This window comes from Spodoptera frugiperda, chromosome 5 (genome assembly GCF_023101765.2).
Source record: "Spodoptera frugiperda isolate SF20-4 chromosome 5, AGI-APGP_CSIRO_Sfru_2.0, whole genome shotgun sequence".
Lineage (NCBI taxonomy): Eukaryota > Metazoa > Arthropoda > Insecta > Lepidoptera > Noctuidae > Spodoptera > Spodoptera frugiperda.
Genome location: NC_064216.1, coordinates 2,041,127 through 2,059,820, shown reverse-complemented (window position 1 = coordinate 2,059,820; position 18,694 = coordinate 2,041,127). Strand labels below are relative to the sequence as shown.

The 18,694-nt window shown below is 36.2% G+C and overlaps 1 protein-coding gene across 1 annotated transcript in view; it reads right to left on the bottom strand.

The window, feature by feature from the left end:
* Window positions 1–14,254, bottom strand: part of LOC118271915 (inositol-3-phosphate synthase) — a 28,237-nt gene extending 13,983 nt beyond the window's left edge. Inside the window, exons 1-4 of the mRNA XM_050693876.1 lie at window positions 13,929–14,254; window positions 12,248–12,420; window positions 10,398–10,510; window positions 9,892–10,049 (exon numbers count right to left, since the gene is read on the bottom strand). Of these exons, the coding sequence (XP_050549833.1) occupies window positions 9,892–10,049; window positions 10,398–10,510; window positions 12,248–12,420; window positions 13,929–14,048 (564 nt within the window). The 5' untranslated portion in view covers window positions 14,049–14,254. The remainder of the gene's footprint in view (window positions 1–9,891; window positions 10,050–10,397; window positions 10,511–12,247; window positions 12,421–13,928) is intronic.
* Window positions 14,255–18,694: the final 4,440 nt, after the last annotated feature.

Here is an 18,694-nt window from a genome sequence, read left to right as displayed (position 1 = left end):
TAAGCAAGCATTTGATAATCTACTACAACCGAAAAATAAGCATCAATTGACTAAATTATAGTCTGACAACCTAACCTTGAAGACTAAATGTATTTAATGATAGCTACCGGGCAGTTGTGGCACTAGTGTCGTTTTAGGAGGTAATAAAATCGAGATTGTATGCATTGCATACCCATTAAATATACGCACAGACTTCTAGACAAAACTTCTCACTTACAATTCTAAAAACATCTAGAATACGCCTCATTACTCTTACCATTACTACAAAAATCAATCTTACGGCTATACAAATAAAGTCACTTTAACATCGGTTTATAGAACAGTCTATATTCATTCATACTTTTGTTTTTCAAACAGACATTTTCCAATGAATAGCGTGTACCGATACGATACGATTCATGCGATACGATATTACTACGGGACAAAGGCCCCTTTTCATGTGAAGAAGAAAAGAAAACTGATCACCACGTTTGATCAAGGTGAATTTGACGAAACAAAAAAATCGTTGCCCATCACTAGTATATTCTCCTGTGTCGTGGGTGCGATTCACAAACATACAATTTCTCATGCACATGACACATAAACCCGAAACAACAATTTGTGGATCACACAAAGAGTTGCTCCATGCGAGATTCAAACTCGCTACACATTGCACGGCTGCCAGTTACCCAGCCTCCGCGTCAACCATGCAGTCAAGTCATTTGAAACTTATCACTCGTTATTTCAGTTTTCCACACTAGATTTTCCTTCACTGCATGTCAGTAGTATCTAAATAATCTTATTAATCTTAAAAAGAACATACAACTTTGAAGAGGTCATATTGGTACTTTACAGGTTGCGAAACAGGCACCTTAAAATTCAGGCCAACGTGAAATTGACCCCAAAACCTTGACATCACGTAATACCTAAACATCGGCTGGTGGCTGAAAGCTCCCGTCGCCAAAATCGGTATAAATATTCGGAATTGTGTCAAGGCCGCAAGGGCGTTGTGTTCCCCTCTAGCATTGACAACTTCATTTCGTTCTACGAAGCACCGTTTACCTTGAAAATTGTGAACTTTTTTTAAGTTTTCTTTCATAGTAAAATGTACTCTATGTTTAATTCGTTAAGCTTCAAAATTGCGTATACGTCTTTATTATATCTTATGCTGTTTTGGAATACACAAATATTAAAGCTTGTAATGTCTGAGATTTTAGTATTTGTGCAGGCGATTTTCTTTATCAAACCATGTAATTTTACTATTGGCAATTAGCGTTACTATTTACAACCAAGTAATTGGCGTTCCATTGTCCCTACCCCCAAAGGAGACAACATGAGGTTATGTATGTATGTAATTTTACTACAAATAACTTTATTTTTATCTATAAAATTTTATTGCTGTTCGTTAGTATCGCCAAAACTCGAGAATGGCTTGACCAATTTAGCAAAATTAAAAATGTTTGAGGCGATACGAAGTTTGCTGAGTCAGCTAGTTATTAAATAGTTATCCAACAATCGAATCAAAAATAGATATGTAGTCACATTTTACTTTACAAAAGTAGAACATCAAGTCCTTTTCATCTCACTTTCCACTGTCTTGTTACCTGTCTGTCTGTCTGTCTGTTTGTTAGTTAACAAAAGGAACCTGCCACACGACCCTTGTCAAAAGTTTTCCTGTGACATACTGAGGTACAATCGATATTGAGTCGTCTCTTAAATTAATGCGAGATACATATTTTACAATGTAGTAGCTTGTGTTAGTTGATAGTTGAACTAGTTAATTCGGAGTTTCAAATTAAATTAAATAAAGGAGGATGCAAATCCTGGTCCCACCTTTCAATAGCTATGTGTGTTACATCATGTGAAAAGTGCCATCCTAGTCTATTTGAAATAAATAAATTTGACTTTGATTTTGACATCATGGATAGGTAATTTTGAGCTGAATAAAAGTTACTATGGCGTCAAGTTCCAAATCTTAGTCCGTTCAGAGTTACTCTTTATTAAACATGGTAGTTTTATCGGAAGCCTCAGAAATATTAAACCTTCGGGCCACCATGACAGAAGATAACTATATGAATCATAAATTCAAATTATAGCGAAACAAACCCATCTCAACTATATATACAATAATAGAAAACTATACTTCACCCCTCACATCTATCAGATCAATAATGAACATCCGACAAAGAAATCCGCGAGCGAAGCATGTTTTACTAAAATATGAATGGCCCTTCTGCCTCTATCGTCCGATATAAATAGATTACCCATCGATTGTTCAGCAGTTATTTTAGATACAGGGAGGAGTCGATTCCATGGAGCGAAATATGACCATGGGAAAACATATGATCAAGATGACTTTGTATCAAGAACTGTGAACTAATTGACTACATTCCACATTGTAGGCTTGACCATTCAATTTTCAGTATAAAAATTATGATAAGTTTGAGTAAATATATGTATTATTACATTCCGATGTTTGTGGTCCTTGGTAGCCATTGTATGTTCGAATTCCGGCGCTGTGGACAACGTAACAGGTAACGGCTCCCGCTCAAAGCAGGAGAAGGATCGGGGTGGTTTTTAGTCAGTAAGAGTCTGCACTCCCTCTAGCCTCGCCCAAGGCGGGAGAAGTCATTTTCCCCCTCAAAAAATAAAATGGCATGTTGGAATGCAGATAGGTATATCAAAATTGAAGATCATGAGCTTGTATATGAACGAAGGAATCTCGAAATCAATTGCTAGGATTCAAAAGATAATAAAATTGGTTTCCAAAATTAAGTGCTCTACTTACAATAGAACTTAATTTACTTCAAATTGAAACTCGACCTGGATCAAGAGTAATTACAAGATTACTATTTAAAATTTCTTCTAACGAATATTGTTCCTGACCTACGACAACCCGCGGGTGCCCCGCTGCTACGCACACACGCGCGCACACACGCATACTGGAATAAAGGTACGTGCATCGGCCTACAGCCGCCCGGCCACTGGACGCTTGTTTTGAATATCAGCCGCATTATTTAAAAATAAATATTTCTGCTATATTACAATCGCTGATTTTACTTAAGAAAAATGATTTGTGCTGCATGTAATACGGAGTTGCTGCCTGGGGATGCTTATCTTGAATGTACCATTGATACATGTATGAAAGTCTATCATTACCTCTGCAATAATCGTGAGCTTGCGCTTGATGAAAGGGCTGCATGGGTTTGCCCTGAGTGTAGTTGTGCTGTAAAGAGAGGGAGTTGTAACGACGACATACCTATACCTGCATTAACACCGATCTCACAGAAGTTTGTCTCCGTTCGAAATAAAGGTAACACCCCCGCCCCGCAATATACACAACAATTGCCTAATAATATGGGGATGGAGATGGAGCTTCTACGAGAACAAATTAATTTTTTATCTGAACAATTAATGGAGGCATTGGCAACTATTGGCAAGTATCAATCAGCATTAACAGTGTGTACAAAACAGATTGAGATTTGCAACGAGAAACTTGAGACATTTGAAAAATTCAATGATGCTTCTCATGGTATCTCCGGACATATTGCCGCTCCGTGTATGCAATGTATGCAGCCTTTGCAGTCTACGCAATCTGCCGCTTATAAGGATGGAAATAAAAATACTGAAGTACAAACTAATAAGATCAAACCAAAACACAAAACAAAGTCTAAGCCGCAACAAGTACCCTCGAAACCGTGGGAAGTTTCAGCAGCCAAACCTGTCATCATACGGGCGGACAACAACAATGAAAAGCAGGTATTTGTGCCTCCAGTGGTAGTAACACCGGCTTCATCTAAAGAGAACATTGTGGGTGCTGTACTGGGGCAAAAATGCGTTGCGCCACTATCACAGACATTTAATACCAACTCTGCAGACGAGGAATGGACAGAAGTCCGTAAGAATAAGCCGAAACGTATAAGTGCTATACGGGGCACCGCGGGTCCTGATGTTACCATGCTCAAAGCGGTAGAATTTCGCAAATATATCCATCTTTGGAACATGATATCGTGTGGAGACGACATTCAAGCATACCTCCAAAAACTATTTCCAGATGTGACATGTACTGTAGAGGAGCTCAAGTCTAGGGGCGACTACAAATCTTTTAAAGTTGGCATTCCACCCGAGTGCTATGAGAGGTGTATGTCACCGGAAACCTGGCCTACTAACGCTCGAGTAAAAGATTGGTTTTTTCGAAGGCAACCTAATACTAGACAAACAGCAACAACAAATTAAAACCAAATATCCTAAGGAAAACCGAAAAGTAAATATAATTTATCAGAATGTTAGAGGCTTGAACACGAAGTTGTCATTTTTCAGACAAAATCTTTCAACACTTGAGTGTGATATCATTGCGGTAACTGAGACATTTCTTACCAGCTCAGTGATAGACTCCGAATTAACTGGTACTGACTGGAGTATACTGCGTCGGGATCGTGTCTATGGCACTGGTGGTGGAGTTATTCTACTTACACGACCCGGTATCAGAGCTACCAGACGTGTGGATTTGGAGACTTCGGATGGCGAGGACCTTTGGGCACAGATTGTAACAGACTCTGACACGATTTATGTATGTGTTGTGTATATCCATCCAAGAGCGTCTGATGCGGTGTACATGCAGTGGTTCCAAAAGGTTGAATCAGTTATTAATGACATTAAAGGTGCAGTTATTATTGTTGGAGATTTAAATTTAAATCCTAAGTATGCCTCTACTAGTATTTTAAGTTATTATTGTTATTTTTTGTCTGTTTGTGGATTGTCAGAAAGGAATGAAGTTGTTAACGCGTATGGAGGTAAACTGGATGTAGTGTTGATGTCGGACGGTGTTGACCATGTTGATGTGCTTGAGATTAATTGCGGAGGCCTTGTTCCAAAGCGTGATAACTATCATCCCCCTCTGGATATATATTTTGAGCGTAATTATAAGTTAAATCAACTAAATACCGAAAAAACTAGTCCTAGTAATGTTGACTTGCAAAGAGATTGGAACTTTGCCAAAGCAAATTATGACCTATTGTATAAGCGGATCTCAGAAACATCATGGCAGGAAATATTTGATGCTTACAATGTTGATGACGCTGTTGATTGCTTTTACAATAATATTTATTCCATATTCGATGAATGTGTCCCTAAAAAGTTGAGATCCAGCAAACCGAATAGGCGGTATCCGGTATGGTACACCGCTGAGTTAATAAATATTATAAAACAAAAGGCTGAATTGCATCGCCAATGGAAAGCTACACGAAATATCGAAACATATCTAGAGTTTTCTCGTTTAAGATCGTATGTTAAAAAAATCATGTCAGGTACCTACAAGGACTACTTAAGTCGCATACAGCGTGAACTTAATCGTGAGCCTGCCACGTTTTGGCAGCACGTAAATAGTTTGAAAAACAGAGGCGGTTTTGTACCTAAAGTTAGTTACAACGGAGTGGAGTACGAAGGCAGTGATGCAGCGCAAGCTTTTTCCACATTTTTTGCAAGCGTTTTCTTACCGGATGCGCCCCTTCTTGATTGTAGGAACTTGATTGGTGGTCAGAATCATACAGCAAATTTGGTACACATTTGCGAAATAACCAGCAAAGATTTTGACACCGGCATTAGTAATTTAAAACCAAATAGTGCTGTTGGCCCTGATAATGTACCCGCAACCCGCATTAAGGGTTGCAGACAATCCTTGAGGTCACCGATGCTTCATATATTCAACTTAGCGTTAAACACAGGGACATATCCTAAGCGTTGGAAAGTTTCGCGTGTGCAACCTATCCCCAAAACAAACGATCATACACTTGTAGATAATTATAGACCCATAGCTATACTCTCATCCTTACCAAAATTATTTGAATCCATATTGCATAAACATATTAGTACTCAAATACAGCCTTATCTATGCGATTCACAACATGGCTTTAGACTAAACCGCTCTGTAAATACTAGCCTTTTAACGTTAGTAGATCTTGTCTCGCAACACTTAGATAAAAACATTCAGGTCGATGTTATCTATTTCGACTTCAAAAAGGCGTTCGACAGGGTTGACAATGATGTTCTACTACGTAAGTTGTGTGGAATGGGATTTTCTCCTAAGCTTCTTGGGTTCTTTGCCAGTTATTTGCGCGATCGCCGGCAGTATGTGAGGCATGGATATTTTGTTTCGGCTCCATATCACACTCGTTCTGGAGTCAGTCAAGGCTCGATTTTGGGACCAATGCTATTTGGCCTAATGGTGAATGACTTAGAAGCTTCCCTTAAACATGCTAGGTGCTTACTTTATGCAGATGATCTCAAACTGGTGTACGGTGTTCGGAATATAGCAGACACCGAATCATTGCAGAGTGACATAGATTCCGTAAGTAATTGGTCCATAAAAAACCATCTAAATTTCAACACAGCCAAATGTAATGTGATGTCTTTCACTAGAGCTCACAAACCTATACATATGGATTACCATTTGGGAGGAGAGAGGATCCAACGTGTCTATTCTGTAAAAGATTTAGGGGTGTTGTTCGATCCTCGTCTTACTTTTCATGACCACATGCGGGAGGTTACCAAAGACTCATATCGTAGGTTAGGATTTGTAATTCGCAATATGCGTGAATTTGATAATATAGCAGCAATTAAGCTGGTGTACATGGCTGTCGTTAGAAGTAAGCTGGAATCTGCGTCCGTAGTATGGAATCCGTATGAGACTACTTACGCTCTAATGCTCGAAAAAGTACAAAAGGCATTTTTGAGGTTTTTGTACAAAAAACGGTTTGGCTATTACCCTTTTCTATACCCCACTAAGTTTTTGTTAGGCATGTTGCGGTTTAACTCTCTCGAGGTGAGACGTAATTACTCCTTAATGATTATGATCTGTAGGACGTTGCGAGGAGAATCTGACTGTCCAGAGATTGTAAGTCGGGTAGTGCGGTTGTCGGTACCGAGGCTGCTTACACACCAACTTCGGCCGCGTCAGCATCCCTTATTGGCGGTCCCGGAAGCGCGTACAGTGGCACATGCTAATTCTCCGCTGGTCCGAGTACTCACCATGCTCAATTCTCTCCTGACCTCAGCACCGGAGTGTGATTTGTTTGCAATGAGATGGATAGATGTGTGTCGTGAATGTTTAAGATTTTGTGAGAGGATGGATGTTAGGTAATAAAAAATAATATTATGTATTTTGTAAAGATATGTTTATTTTTTGTGTTTATGTTTTTTGTCTATGTTTAATTACTATTTAGGTGTATTTTTTTTTTATTTTTTGTTTTTTAGTTGTATCTTAACGTTAACTATTCTATTGGCTGTATAACGTATTGGCGTATGCTGTAATGTTATATATGTAAATTTGTAAATAAATAAATAAATAAATAAATTAACACCCTACTCTAGGTATTACCTATATTATGCGACCTAAGACAAAAAATCCAAAAACATCAAAATACAAACATAAACCTAAACTTTGAACGTTGACCCGCTTCTACTACAAATTTGCAACCGTTTCACAAATTAAACACTATCGAGATCACTATATTCAGCATTCTTACATATCGCACCATAATCACGCCATACTGCATGACGTCACAGCTGTACCACGTGACGCGCGTGACGTCACGGTACGTATGTGCCGGCTATTTCTGCCAATTATATATCAGAGTAAACTGTCCTTCAGGGCTCTATGTACTTGCACTTCCACTGTAACGTATAAGTATAGCGTGCATGTCTATGTACTTAGTCTTGTGTACGGTTAATTGCGTAATCTTCATACATGAAACCTAATACATACTTTCTATAACAATGTACACATACAAATGTAGTTTATCCGGAGCTGCGGACTACCTAACGGGTTTACCGGGGCTCCGGTCCGAAAAGCAGGAGTAGGAACGGGGTGGTTTTTAGTCAGTAAGAGTCTGACACTCCCTTTCGCCTAGCCCAAGACGAGAGAAGTCATTGGATGATTTTCCCCGATCAAAAAAAAAATGTAGTTTATAATGTTACTAGCGACCCGCCCCAGCTTCACATGGGTGCAATGGTGATAAATTACGCATGTATTCAAGTATTCAAGTATTTATTGCATCCATAATGTACACAGGTGTTAGAAAAATACAGTTTAGTCACAATTATGGACCCTGTCGGGCACAGCAAAATATAAAATTTGTAGGAGAATGGAAGGTGTTTAGTATTAATTTAATATCGTATTGTACATAATATGTATAAACATTCCTCTTGAATCACTCGATATATTAAAAAAACAGCATCAAAATCCGTTGCGTAGTTTTAAAGATATAATAGGTAATACAACGGGACATAGATCCAGAGAAAGCGACTTTGTTTTATACTATGTAGTGATTATAAGGATAATTTTAATTTGATCTAGAAAGCATAATTCTGCACTAAGATTTTCACATTTATTCCTCTTGTGGAAATCTCATTCAATAAGAATGTGATTTATTTACAATAGAACTTAGATAAAGAACAATTATTTGAAGTTTCATGAATCATTTGGCTGAATCATTAAACCTGCTTATTTTTATAAGGTTACTAGGCAGTTTCGGAGCAAAAATAGCTCTCGTCTTCCTGAATATTGGGATCATTTTTGCATGAACATGTTGTGTTCTATGTTTGTTGGGAATCAATAAAGATGTGCTTGGGATATGAGGCGTATGGATGAATATTTCGATACAATATATTTTTTATGTCTTGTAAGGAAATGAGCTACAAATTTTCAATTTCCGCTTTAGGAATGAAGTAATCATCGTTTTATTTCTTTTAAGGATTAACCGCCGTACTTAGAGTCTTTAATGATTACTTCATCCAGTCCTTAGCAATTGTTTTCGGAACAATATCGTTACTAAGAAATAGTTTAAACAGTAATTATTAAATGAAGAAACTTTGGTTTCGAGTCCCATGCTTGATATGGAGCGTGATTCAGGATTTGGACAATCTCATAACAAATAATAATAAATGTTTTCCCTTTTCGCGTGATTGCGAATTGAATGGGAAGTTTTTTGTTCATCAAGGACTCTTCCAATGAAGAGACTTTAAAAAAAATACTAAAAATTCTTCAATCTTAAATCATTTAGTTTGGATGATTCTCGCCCCTCAAAAAAAGGGGTAACGTTTTCTTTTAGTAAAAAATATTTCTTAAATTCTTATGCCTATGTTTTCATAGTTATACTGTGGTTATACTATTATTCCTTATGATCTGATGACTAATCAAATAAAAGTAAATAAAGCAAAGTGCAATATTTATACAAGATCAGCATTAATTTACTGTTACTATGCTATTTCGCTTGACATACCTGATGTAACTATAAATAAAATGCATAGTTTGCAACATTCTTGACATCGTACGATTTTATTATCGTATGATTATCATACGATATGCTCATGTAGGTAACAGCAGAATGAAGTTTAACCGACATACTGAGAGTCATTTAATGGTTACTTAACCCAGTCTTTAATAATTGTTTTCGGAACAAAAGTGTTACTAATACACGCTACACACCTTATGATTTTACTGACTGTGCCTTTTATCTATACAGTTTAATCTATTCTTGATTCGATCCATTTAAAACTGTACAGTTCAACTGTTTGTACACACCATATATTTTAACTGTACAGCTTACGATTTAACTGTACGACTATTGATTGATTGGCCAGATGAACCAACCAATCAGAGCGCCAAACGCGAACGCGCTCTCTTTTCGATCTCGTTAAACGTAAAACAAGCCCATACTAAGCCCTCTGCACGTTTACTGTTTACATTCAAATTACAAATTAAAGAAAAACACTTACCGCCACACTCAGAGACATTCAATAATTACTTAAACCAATCCTTAACAGCTATTTTCGATACAAAATCGTTACTAAGGAATAGTTTAAGTAATTATTAAATATCTTTGAGTGCAGCAGTTAGTTAGTGACTAAACTAACCTGGTTAGCAGCAATGAAGTCGGGATCGTATATGGCAGGCCGGGGCTTCATCGACGCCATCTCCTTCTTCAGCTTCTGCTGCAGATCGTAGTCTATGACCTTGGCGCGTACCATAGACTCCGCCAAGTTCATCGGACTTATGTCCCAACCGTCGATCACTAGGAATATAGAAGATTTTTTTTACTATGTATTAGCTATCTTGAAAGAAGCAAAAAGGAAAGTTATAATTTTGTTTAGTGACTCTTGGTTGTCCAAAGAGTGTAAGCAAGAGTACTATGAAAGGTTTTGATGATGCACGGGATAGGAAACGTATTATATTAGGTTTTTCGAAGTTCCGGAATAAATCACGATGATATAATAAGACTGAATAAATTTTAAGTAAAATAAAACGAATGGCATGCTACCTAGCTAGCTAAGTCGTGAATCTTCAACTTATATGTATATAACATTAAAGAATCGCGTAAATTCCTTTAAAAAGCACTTAAGTTTCAAATTATTGCACTTACCCAAATCATCCGGGTGCACCATGGGTAGTAGTTGGCACATGGGGACGTGCACGTCGCATCCTTTCTCGTCGATGCCCAGCCGCACTGTCGATGCTTGCGTGATTGATCCCCACCTGACACAGAAACGTGTTAGGAGCTAAGTCTATAATAAGGATTAGTAAGTTTTTTGAGGGGAGAAATCATCCAATGACTTCTCCCGCCTTGGGCGAAGCGAGAGGGAGTGTCAGACTCTTACTGACTAAAAACCACTCCGTTCCTTCTCCTTCTGCTTTGAGCCGGAGCCCCGGTAACCTGTTACGTTTCTTCTGTTACGTATGTAGGTACTACCCGGTTACGTTGTCCGCCGTTCCAATAAGGACGTAGTATCTTATGACTTATCATTAAGTATGTCTTGAATTTCATGATTTATCATCCTCACAAAACAGCATAGGACGTAGCGCCTCATATTGGATCCAATATTAGATTGCATGCTGTACCTAAGCACGTAAGGTGTTTTTAAGCTTTCTATAACTGGCACTGTACTTGTATAATTGCTAACTTGACTTACATACTCTTATCGAATTTAATTACAAACAAAATGAGTGAAACTCTCTTTACAAAGTTATTGCGAAGGGAATCAGATACTTTATTGAATTAGAGGCTTAATTGTCAGGACTTTAGTACGCTAACTTTTAAGGTATAATATGTATTTACTACATATTCATGTCCGTTAAGTTTACCTACATAATTACATGCATTAAGATAAATAGTAGAGTAAGTTACGTTTGATGGGTCGACGTTTAGCCTTTATCTCGACTGATAGTAAGTGATGATGCAGCCTACGATGGAGCACATTTGCTCATAAGCAACCTATTCACTCGGGCTTTGAAGACACCCAAGTTATACACATCAGGAAACAGAGACTCCGGCAAAGAATTCCACTCCCTAACAGTTTACGTGGTCCACTAGATGTAATAGCGTGTATTCACTATTCAGATTGTTTAACAACAATCCTCCTCTTGGCTTCTTGCCAAGAATGCCAGGAGTCTTTACAACCAACTGTTTGTATTATACGACTGAATCTGACTATTATAATTAAGATCAGATATGAAGGAAAAGGAAACATCAGTAAATTCGAAGCATTTATTTCAATTAATCCTAAATTAGGCACTTTTGAAACGTCTAATTGAATTGTCCGTCAGTCTGTCTGTCAGTGAAGCTAGGTGCTCGTTCCAAAGTGTAGCTTAGTAACATGAAAACTTCAGAAATATAAAGCCTAATCAGATCACATTTCGGTCGTACGTCATTTATCTAATAGTCTATTTACGTGTTACCAATAATTTTTATTTTTAATTAAGACTACTATGAATGCACGATCGTTTACTACTACGTAATTAAAAGGGACGAAGCCATAGGATCGACCTATCTAACAGGATTAGGGACGGAAGGTTCATTCTCACATCTTTCGGTTGAAAAATGTTACTCCCGTAATTATTTTCATAGTAGATTTACCTGAGCTATTGAGTTCGAGAAATCGGAAAATTTCTACAAGAAAGGGAAAATATTCATGAAAAAGTCTATGTGTATGTTAATGTGTTTTTATCGCGTTTGTCCACCAAAAACATATTGACATGTGCTTCTCTCTTTCATATTTTCAACTTGCTGCGTGTTATAAAGTAGAATAATACACACCAACCCCAAGTCTTCCCGCGTTGTGTAAGAAGTGACGTTACCGGAGGTCCAATTACCAAGATTTCCAACGCACTTGTAACGCTTCTGGTGTTTCGAGTATCTATGGGCGGCGGCGATTGCTTGTCATCAGGTGATCCGTCTGCTCGTTTACCGGCTTATACCATACCATCATCACTTACCAGTTAGAATCCATCTTCCCATTCTTAGTGTTCCACGAGAGCTGGTGTCGGTTGGCCAGCACTGCGGCTGTGAACGTGGACCCGTTGTTCCCGCCCCAGCCCACCAACATCACCCCCACTTTGCCCACGCGACGGTCTGTGCGGATGCCCAGCGTTTTGCGGATCGGACGTGCCTGGTGATAATGGGGGCAGTTCGTTATCATGTCTTTTTGTAACGTAGACACGGTAGGTTTAATGATTTAATAGGGTTTTTTTGAGGGGGAAAATCATCCAATGACTTTTGCCGCCCTGGGCGAGGCGAAGGGGAGGGTCACACTCTTACTGACTTTTTTTACACTCTTACTGACTAAAAACCACCTCGTTCCTATTCCTGCTTTTCGGGCAGGAGCCCCAGTAACCCGTAAATTGATAATTGTGTACCCAAGAAATGGACCCGAAGTTTTTCGGTGCAATGTCTGGTCACTCCAACAATTAGTTAAAGGTTCATTAACTTTGACTGTGTGATTATAAGCCTTGTTATGTTTAAAAAGATCACCCTTATTGTTATAGGTGAGAACACTCTAAATTATAATAATTAAATATTGTTTAATTTTTCTCATCACATCTCAGGAAATAGGGATCAAAATAGGTGCATGTCCTTTTCAGTTCGATCCAAACTTACAGGGACATGGAATAAAGGCAGGATTTGGACTAGATCTCAAATACATAACTGACAAAGTATTATTTTGAAGAATTTAATTAATTGTATTGCTATGAATTTTATTTTATTGCCAAAATGTAAGAACTTGCTATACAAGAATATAACTGTAAACCTAATTACATGGTAGTTTTGTCAGGATTAAAGGCAGGCATGCAGCTCCAGGTCGGGCATTAGCCCTACTGGGCCCTATCTGTGGTGGCCTATGCTTTTTAATATGAGCTTGCCATACATCAGGCACATTTTGTAATGATTCAACTAAGACAATGATAATTTGGAGTTTATTGTCCTGAGGACTATGTGTGTCAGTGATAAGATAAGATGACACAAGATAATTCTACAAAGGTTCATTACCAAGGAAGTTTGTTCATTAATTCATTTCATCACTTGAAAGACTAATGGAGGGAAATCTTTCATGTTGTTTAAGTTTTAATAATAAAAATGGTTTTTATATTAAAAAAAAAATAATGGCATAGATTAAAATTAACCACAGATTACAGGCTACTACTAACTAGCCACCAAACCGCAATTAATTAGTAAATTAGAATATGATTTATGTCATAGTTGCTAACAGAGAATAAAATAAATAGGTAAATGAGACTCATTTCAATTGTATCTAAATGGATCACTTTAAATTATAGAAAATATTTAATTTATATTTATCTCAATACAATAACAGGACTGAGTATTTTTTTTAATTTATCACCAAGAACTACTCTAAAATTATAACATAAATATTTTATACAATAATCATACACATTGGCCATTTAAATAAAATTAAAAAGATGAATTAAATTCTTATTGGATTAATTTAAAGCAGCTACCGCATGATATTGGCTCGAACGGCGGGTGTATGTCTAGGTACACGTACTAGCTACCTGTTCCTTCTGGAACATGCACAACAAATCGATACCGCAAGGACAGCAAATGCCGGGAAACGCATACCCTTCAAATAACAACAAAATATAATATTATTATGCTCACCGTAATCTCCTCCCCGTTTCTCGTCACCAGAGTTTCCTCATATTCGTAGTCCGAATAAATATACTCATCAGTATATTTAATATTGGGGCTGGAAACAACTAAAGTCGGTGTTTTTTCCATTTTCAGAAAGGAAAATCTGTTTCACTTATTACGGTAGATCACAAGAGAGAAATATAGGGTTATCTGTTCTATTTTATTGATTTCTGTTAATACGTGGCGTCAGTTTTAATTTTTAATATTAATTAAATGTGAAGTCACCGACACCAACAAATATCGACTTCGATATGAGGCTATGAGCTATTCCGGCAACATAGGAATACGATCTTTATCGCAAACATGACATAACGTTGAACTGTCAGTGTCAGCTGATAAGGTGACATTGACACTTCCTTGGCCATAGACTAATTTTACTAGAGGTGATCTAAAAGTGGACCTGACCACTGGACCTGAGCTCTCGGTTCAATCCTTTCCTAATTAATTATAAATACATCTATTATAAAAAATATATATAAATCGAAAAATAATTAACAACAAAAATATTTATCTGGATAAAAAAACAAAAATCTCTTTAACCTTTCTTTGATAAATAATCATAAATGTTGGATGATATTCTCGTGCAGCATATCAATAAGAACTGAAAGTTTTAAATTCAAAGATAGAATTCAAATGTTTATTTATCATTTAATTATTATAAAATTAATATCTGTTTTGATAGTCACGTGTTTATTTAATTAATTATATTGTTTTATTTTTAAACTTTAAAGTGCTATTGTTTTATTCGAGTTTCAGAGTGAGTACTAATAATGTTTAATGCTTCTTTCGGTGCTTTTATTTTAACTATAATTAAATAGTCAAACGAACTTACCTGTAAGTGAAGTTCGACTGTAATTATTCTTGTTGTTGCATTGTCCGAAGATGATTAGGAAAACAGTTGTAGTCTCGGCGTTAGTCCGTGGCGTCACACATAATTTTAAAGATTAAAAGCTTAAAATTCTGAACGCAGCCATGCACATTGGCAACACTGCGTCTGCAACACTAATTTCATTAAGTTCATAGCCATTTATTGGTTTTACAACATAGGGTTCATGTTTATATTTATATAACATGAAGGATCTGGGTAGGGTGGGACTAATCATCTTCGGACAATGCAACAACAAGAATAATTACAGTCGAACTTCACTTACAGGTAAGTTCGTTTGACTATTTAATTATACTTGTTGTTGCATTGTCCTCTATGATTAGGAAAACAGTTGTAGATGTTCAAAGACCAGTTGTAAAAACAATAAACATTTGTTTAAAAATAACAATCAACAGAGTTATTTTTAAAAAAATATACACTTCTTAATTTATTAACTGCGTAATTCAAAATAATTCCAAATATCATTCACATTGTTGAAGAAAAGGTTCTAAGAAAACTTTTATTAATTATTGGTCTGTTATGAAAAAACTTGCAAAAAATTGAAGACTCTCCAATCCAAGCAGCCGTTCGTCGTATTTCATCAATACTTCCCCACTTGCTGAAAACTGCTAATGTTGTTGCATGTCGGGTACTGTGTGTTGAAAATACACTAGTGTCAATTCCACTCTCTTCCATGGCTCTTTTGACCCAACGGCTGATTGTACTGAAGCACACAGCTTTATATGGCTCCTTTGTAGATACAAATAAGCTAGTACTTTTACAATCACGTAAACCCTTTGTAACTTCTAAATTGTTGACCACCGCAGTGGCTGGACATACTCCTTTCCTAGCATTAAAGAAAAGGATCAGTTATAAAAAGTTGACCCTGTTTGGTCCTAAAGTCTTGATCAATCTATCTTATACAAATAGATTGATGAATTGATTAATACAGTCTTGTTTAATCATTATATTAATAATATTAATCAGGGCTACTGTTTGAGCCCTTTAACCCGTGGCCAACGTTAATAAGGTTTTCTTGGTAACAATCTGCAGATAATTCTTTCTCTAGAGTATAATTCTTTTCAATATAATCAAGTACAAAGACATATCCCAAGTATTATTATATTTGGGTTTGGGGGTCTTAATTTAAAAAATCCCTTGAACAATCTTTTGATCTAATGATCGGTATCCAAATGTGGTCCTATAACTAATGATAGAGCTAATCTTACGGAATTCAAATTACCATATGTTACTAACTGTAACTCTTTCATTGAATCACAAAGTACGGTACTGAATAACTTCAGTAATGGTAGGCTTAGTAATGTTTATATTTATGGATTTAAATACTTAGCCTATGATACTAATGCACATGCATGCATGATTTGCATGATTCAAAGTATCTTTAGATATTGAATTCATCAAGACAAGAACTGCTTCATCACAAATTCCTAACTCTATGTTTTCCTGATAATGCTTCTACCATCAATACCACTTTCTTATAAAAGGGGTGTAACAATCTGGAATTATGCAAGATAAGGACTTAGAAGGTAAAAATATAACAGGTTCCTTTAAAAATAATCTATTAACATTAACAATAACCACTGAGTGACCCAATGGGGTACAACTATTATACCTGTTGCTTTGTCTGTAATTTATTTTCTAGGGTTTTAAGAACCATAGAGAATGGAGGAGAAATAATAAATAAAATAAGCTGTATTTAGTCCAAGGAATGGTGAAAGCATCAACTGCAACAGCTCCTAGGTCTGGTTGCCATGACATATAAGTGCAACACCTTGCATTAATTAGTAATTGATGAGTATGTGATTAGTATGTGATGCAAATAAATCAATTAAAGATTTACCAAATTCATCAATGACCTTTGGATTGTTTATATTGCTCAGTTCCCATTTTGTAATGTCTATCTTCCTATCTTCCTTCTAGACTCAAAAAAGCTATCACACTATCTTTAGTGTTTATGTGATTAGCATCAAACAATAGTCTTTTAAAATTCACACCATTGCCAAATATTCTTAGAAATCCTATGTAAAAAATTATATTAAATTCCTCCTAATCTATTTATACATATAGGTTACTGCAGTAATATTATCACTATTTCTTCATTTATAAGCAAACATTTTTAAAACAAAAAAGGCAGCTATTCATTCCAGTGAATTTATGTGAGCCCTAGACTCTTTAATTAGCCTAAATTCTAACTTTGATCATAATTTTATACAGTAATTCTTTTATAAGCTTGGAAAAAACAATAAAAGAATATATTTCTTTCCTTTTCAGTAATGTTAAGAGTCATATCTATAGTATTGAATAGTAACAATAAAAGTTACAATTTTATACAGTAATTCTTTTATAAGCTTGGAAAAAACAATAAAAGAATATATTTCTTTCCTTTTCAGTAATGTTAAGAGTCATATCTATAGTATTGAATAGTAACAATAAAAGTTACAGTTGTAACATCACACTTAACTATTCTCTTTGCTCGGCTAACTATAAATCCTAATGTTTTTAGTAAATTCACAGTTGCTTGTATGTTTTGTATACACTGTTGTTATAACAATTTTGTTTATGTAACATAATAACATAGTTGTTTCATATACTTAAAAAACAAAAAGTCATCTAAATAGATAACTGATATACAACCTCTTTCTCTTAAGAAAACCATCATTGGTTCATGATTTTTGTGAATGTTGATGGAGCCGTACAAAGGCCCAAGAATAAAACATAAGTATTTAACTGATAGTGTTTTCCTTGAAAAATAAATCTTAAATATTTCTCACTATCCTTGTTGATACTTATCATATACCTAACAAGTATATTTCAGATATAAGATGACAAGAACATCATCTTTTTGTAAAAACTTGCACACTGTTCGGTATTTTCCAATTTGAAATACTCAGTTTCAACAAAATTATTTAAATTCTTTAAACTTAGAACAAAACGAAAAGTTCCATTGCTCTTTTTAACAAGGAAAATAGGTGAACACAATGAATCTTTTTACAGGTTTGCAAGTTTGTATTGCTTTCATAGTAAGTACTTAACTGTTTAATTTCTGCGGTGATCTGTAAAGATTCTAGTTCAGAAAACCTATCATTTTGAGTACAACTCTGGTGTGGTTTACTATGCAAAAGGATTGAATATCCTGCAACCCAACCGAGAATAATTGGATCTTGAGTTAAACTCTGGTGTGGTTTATCACACAAAGGGGTTGAATATCCCGCAACCCAACTGAGAATAATTGGATCCTGAGTTATCAAGTTTTCAATTATTTAAGTGGTAGTTAAGTCTACTCACCTGTTGGTTCATTTGCGTTGAGGTTGACTCCTCTTGCTCTCCCTGGTCCTGACTGCTGCTGGTGTTCTGGGTGACGGCCCCCCCTCTTTTTAGCATCTGCCTGAGGAGGACCCCGCCAGTTTAAAGCTTTATTATTATTTATTTTAGGAGTACCTGTCTGAGGCACCCATGTACTTCGCTTTGTAGTGAACCTTTTTGTTTCAGCCACCTCAGTTCTTGACCAGATCTCTTGACTGATCTTGCTGTTCTGATCTCTTCTCCTAGATCTTCACCAAATAGATAGATTTCTGTTCCAGATTGCAATAGAAAATCTTTCACATTTTTATTTATAACTGATAACAGGAGGGACTTACGTCTCTTTCTATCTAAATTTATAGTCACAGAGTAGGATTGGAGCATCATTCAGTACTCTAATGATATCCATCTATGTCCTTAATTATCTCTCATGCACATTTAAAGACATGAACCCAGACATGCCAAGGCTGTTGAGGTTTGTTTCTGTTTTGTTTGTATCATTTGGTCACACTTCTGGGATTATTAATCATTGATTGTAGTGCTTACC